This window comes from Octopus bimaculoides, chromosome 9, assembly GCF_001194135.2.
Source record: "Octopus bimaculoides isolate UCB-OBI-ISO-001 chromosome 9, ASM119413v2, whole genome shotgun sequence".
Taxonomy (NCBI): domain Eukaryota; kingdom Metazoa; phylum Mollusca; class Cephalopoda; order Octopoda; family Octopodidae; genus Octopus; species Octopus bimaculoides.
This window is the reverse complement of record NC_068989.1, coordinates 14,705,328-14,709,522: the sequence shown is the minus strand read 5'-3', so window position 1 is coordinate 14,709,522 and position 4,195 is coordinate 14,705,328. Positions and strand designations below refer to the sequence as shown.

The 4,195-nt window shown below is 32.3% G+C and overlaps 1 protein-coding gene and 1 long non-coding RNA gene across 21 annotated transcripts in view; one reads left to right on the top strand and one right to left on the bottom strand.

Annotated features, from left to right (window-relative positions):
* Positions 1 to 4,195, bottom strand: part of LOC106874615 (neogenin) — a 305,112-nt gene that overhangs the window by 27,513 nt on the left and 273,404 nt on the right. For 12 of the 20 annotated variants that reach the window (XM_052970426.1, XM_052970420.1, XM_052970427.1 and 9 more), the window contains one exon: positions 950 to 1,098. The exons of the other annotated variants lie outside the window; for them this stretch is intronic. In XM_052970426.1, the coding sequence (XP_052826386.1) occupies positions 950 to 1,098 (149 nt within the window). The remainder of the gene's footprint in view (positions 1 to 949; positions 1,099 to 4,195) is intronic. 20 annotated transcript variants of the gene reach the window in all.
* Positions 1 to 4,195, top strand: part of LOC128248697 (uncharacterized) — a 118,654-nt gene that overhangs the window by 30,798 nt on the left and 83,661 nt on the right. The window lies entirely within an intron of this gene.

Here is a 4,195-nt window from a genome sequence, read left to right as displayed (position 1 = left end):
TGTGTGTGTGTGTGTGTGTGTGTGTGTGTGTGTGTGTGTGTGTATGTATGTATGTATGTATGGACACACAATTTTTGTTGATAGTAAATTCTAAGTTTTTCCAGTGTCGAGTCATTTAAACTGCTTGAATAAACCAATGTTGGCAAAACTTTGAAGTCACTGTTAACAAAATTATAATATTCGACTCCATATATGTATTGAGTCCGTTATTCGGTATATGTTTGTTGCTTGTTTTTATGTATATAAAAACATATTTTTATACATCGTTTGTTATATATATAGATATATTTGTATATTCATACAGTGAAAAAAATTTTAAAGTTTGTTAAACCCCAATTTTTGTTACCAAGCTCTCACAGCACAGAACGTTAGACTTTCGACGCAGTAATCCAAGAAAAAAAAAAAATAAGAAAAGAAAGAAAAAAGAGAAAATAGAGAGGGAGAGACAGAGAGAAATTGAAATATATTTCAAAAGGGGGTAGAAAGAAAGAAAGAAGGAAAGAGATAGAAAATCTCTCAGAAATAAGAGAATTTTTACACTGATATGGTAAGATACTGACAAAGCGAACCATATCTATTGAGGAAACATAAATCCATATTTACATATATATAATACACATTATATAGTGACTATTTTATATCTATGTATATATATATATATACATATATATGCATGTATACATACACATAAACATCCATTCTTATACTGCTCTCTCTATGAATTGCGTATATATATATATATATATATATATATATATATATACACACACACATCTATTCCTGTACAATCCTTTCTCTCTGTATATGAGTGTGTATGTATGAATATACATAAATTCCATGCATATAGACATATATATATATATAATTATGTGTGTGTGTGTGATTATATATATATACAATATATCTTTCTTATTACTTTTTGTGTGATATTCTCCAGTCCTAACCTTACCTGCATTTCAGACTCTTCTTTTCCTGATTTTAGAGTAACATCTGGGGCCTTAGGTGTTACTATTGGCATTGGTGAGCGGGGTTTTATAGGGCCACTTGATACTGGAGGGTTGGGTCTTTTATAAGGGCTAGAACTTTGTTGAGGCTTCACTGTAATTGTAGAAAAAACGTTAGCATCAAACGTATGGAGTAAGCAGCCGAAGACTATGGCTTTCTTTTTTTTTTTCTTCTCTTTTTAAATATTAAAAAAAAAAAAAATGATTAATTCTTTTGATGTTATGATTTATGAAGAGATATATGATGAAATAATGGCCCCTTTTTTTGGATGGTAGGGATGGAGCAAATGAATTAAATTGTGCATGAGTATAAATGTGTATGTACAAATGCGATGCAATTGGAGTCTACAAACCCCCAACACAACCGACCACCCAGTAAAATAATGAAACAGGGTAGGGACCAAACCTATAGACTTTGGTAAGTAGCTGAGTACTGAGTGAGTGTCTTGATATCTTTTCAGGTTGAGTTTTAAACACTCTCATTCAACATTGCTTAGAGAGGAAACAACTATATGAGGCTCAGTTATGCTAGACACACTACATAGAAATGAAGTCTTCAAATAAACTTTAATAGTCCACTAACCCATAAGACTGTCTCTCACTTACATACAGACAGATATGTTAAGCAAGAACTTGTGTAAACAAACAGGAAAGAAGACATGTTCTAAATCAATGTCGTGTGTTAAAATACTTGCTTTTGGGTTATCTCAGTGGAATTGAAAAAAGAAAGAAAATAGTTCTTCACTTTGATATAACAAAGAAAAAAATATCTTTATGTAAAGTTAACTTAACAACATGGCAGCTTGTTGATGTTCAATATAGTGCGATACTTGTTCCAGATAACTGGAACACTGCTGACTGGGCATGTAAAACCAGAAAATTTTCAATGAGACTGAAATACGGTGGTGCTCCAGCATGTTTGCAACTATATGGCTGAAACTCATAAAAGAAATAAGAGATGCTGATTCGCTGAAAGTTTAAGGGTAAAATACCTTGGACACAGCATTCATGAGCTATGGAGTCATGTTTATTCCTATTGCATTTATACTTGTGTCATGTGAGTGTAGATAGATAGATAGATAGGTAAATAGAGATAAATAGATAGATAGAGTAAAGTATGAGTGGGATAAAAATTGAAGAGAAACAGCTGGGGGAAAAGAATACTCAGGTAAAATTTGAGAAGCTAGAATTCAGAGTGAAGGAAGGAATCAAGAAATTGATATTCATAATTTACTGGCGTTTTGTTGTGTTTGAAATTAAGAAAATACACAAACAAAACAAAACCATGTAAATTGGGCAGATATGTTATACTGCCAACCAACACGTTTGGCTGGAATAGTTGAAGACTTCTCTATGTCTTTATGCTAGATAACAATCTATCATCGGTGTGTGATAAGTGTTTAACAAACAGCCCCAGTATCAGTTGTGTTACAGTTATTCGTAAAGAGAAGATAGATGGATATGTCAGTCCATTTGTGTATATTGTGTGCACATGTGTTTGACTGTAGGTTCTAAAATAGAGCAGATATATGAAACAGCTAGAGGATGGAGCCCCAGTATGGCCATAGCCTGGTTAAGTAGAACAAGTAAAAGAGTGGAAAGGAATTAGGTGAGAGTGTTGTGAAAATGTCGTTTTGTTAAAAAAAAAAAAGAAGAATGAAATGACATGAAAAGATACTTTTACAATTTAATAATATTCAAACCTTAAAGTAATTTGGGGGAATTAAAGAACAAAAAAAATGAAGAATTTAGAGACTCTAAATTAATTTATGTAATCACAACTGTGGAGAATCTATATGGAAATGCTGTACAATTATTTTGTTAATAAAAACCATAAAATATGTTGAAATGCTGTGAGAAAAGGCAGGTTTTGATGTTTTGGATAGTTGTTTTGTCAGCTTGCAATGTACGGAGACCAATCGTCCAGTTCATCATGAAACTGGGTGTATAAAAAATAACAGAACCTCACTTCATTATACATATATTCATATCTACGAATGTCCTGTTGATTCTTCATCCACAGGGTCATCTTAAGTTACCTACAATTCAAAGGCAACACCCTTGTAAATTTGCTGAAGTGAGTTTTGTACAATAAGAGACGAGCTATTTGGAAGGCACACACACACACATATGCATATACAACAGGCACACAACAGGGTGCTTCACTCTATTTTGCAAATATTTCGCATCACTTACATACATTAAGTCCGTATGTGATGGGAAATACTTATAACCTTATAAAAGGAGGGTATGAGATCTGTATTGTCATTTGCTAGTTTTGAAGGCGCAGTGGTTGTGGGGGCACATTAGGTTTTATAGACAGTTACAGTACACTGAACTATATAGACAGCTAAAAACTAGAAATCTGAGAATACTGATGTAGTGTTCTCTTCTTCAGTGAAGTTATATATAAATCTTTCTTTTACCTGGCAAACAACCTCCACCTTTTTTAACATAGTTTTTATATATAATTTTCTGCTGTACTCATAAGGTGAGTGAAAGACTTTTGTAGAAATCTCTTGTCTCGATAGCCTTTTGTTTGGTATCACAAATTATTTGATTGAATTAGGAACGTGTCTTGGTTTTTGTCTATTGGGCAAATTTGTAAACAGCTTAGTTTTATATATATTACACAAAATGGTAAGAAGATTCCAACTATAGTAATAATAATACTTTGAACTTGAGCTGCCAGTAAGCTTCAACCTTACTGTCAGTGTACCTCTTAGCTTAAGTGTGCCAAAGCTTGTAGTTATTTCATTCAATAGAATATTAAACAAATGTATTCCTGTCGTATATCTATCTATAATTAAATTGGCCCCACTTTTTTCTTCTTCAGTGCCTTAAATATTGACACTTACTTTAAAGTTTTCACAGCTGATAAGCAAAACCTGAAAACACAGACTATTTTGCTAAGCACCCTCACAGCATATTAGAAATGCACTTTGAATCTAAGGCTCTTCTGTTATTTCATTTATTTATTGTTTTGTTCAACATTTCTCAAGATATTCATCTGTGTGTATCTATCTAATGCTACCTTTGTAAAAAAAAAAAAAAAAAAATGTCAGTTTTTGAAAAATATATCAACACATCAAAAAACTAACATCATAGAACATTTTGATCAGATAAAAAAAAGTGAAAGGTAGGGGTGGAAGAGGAGAGTGGAATATAAATCAGTTTGATAATATCACCCC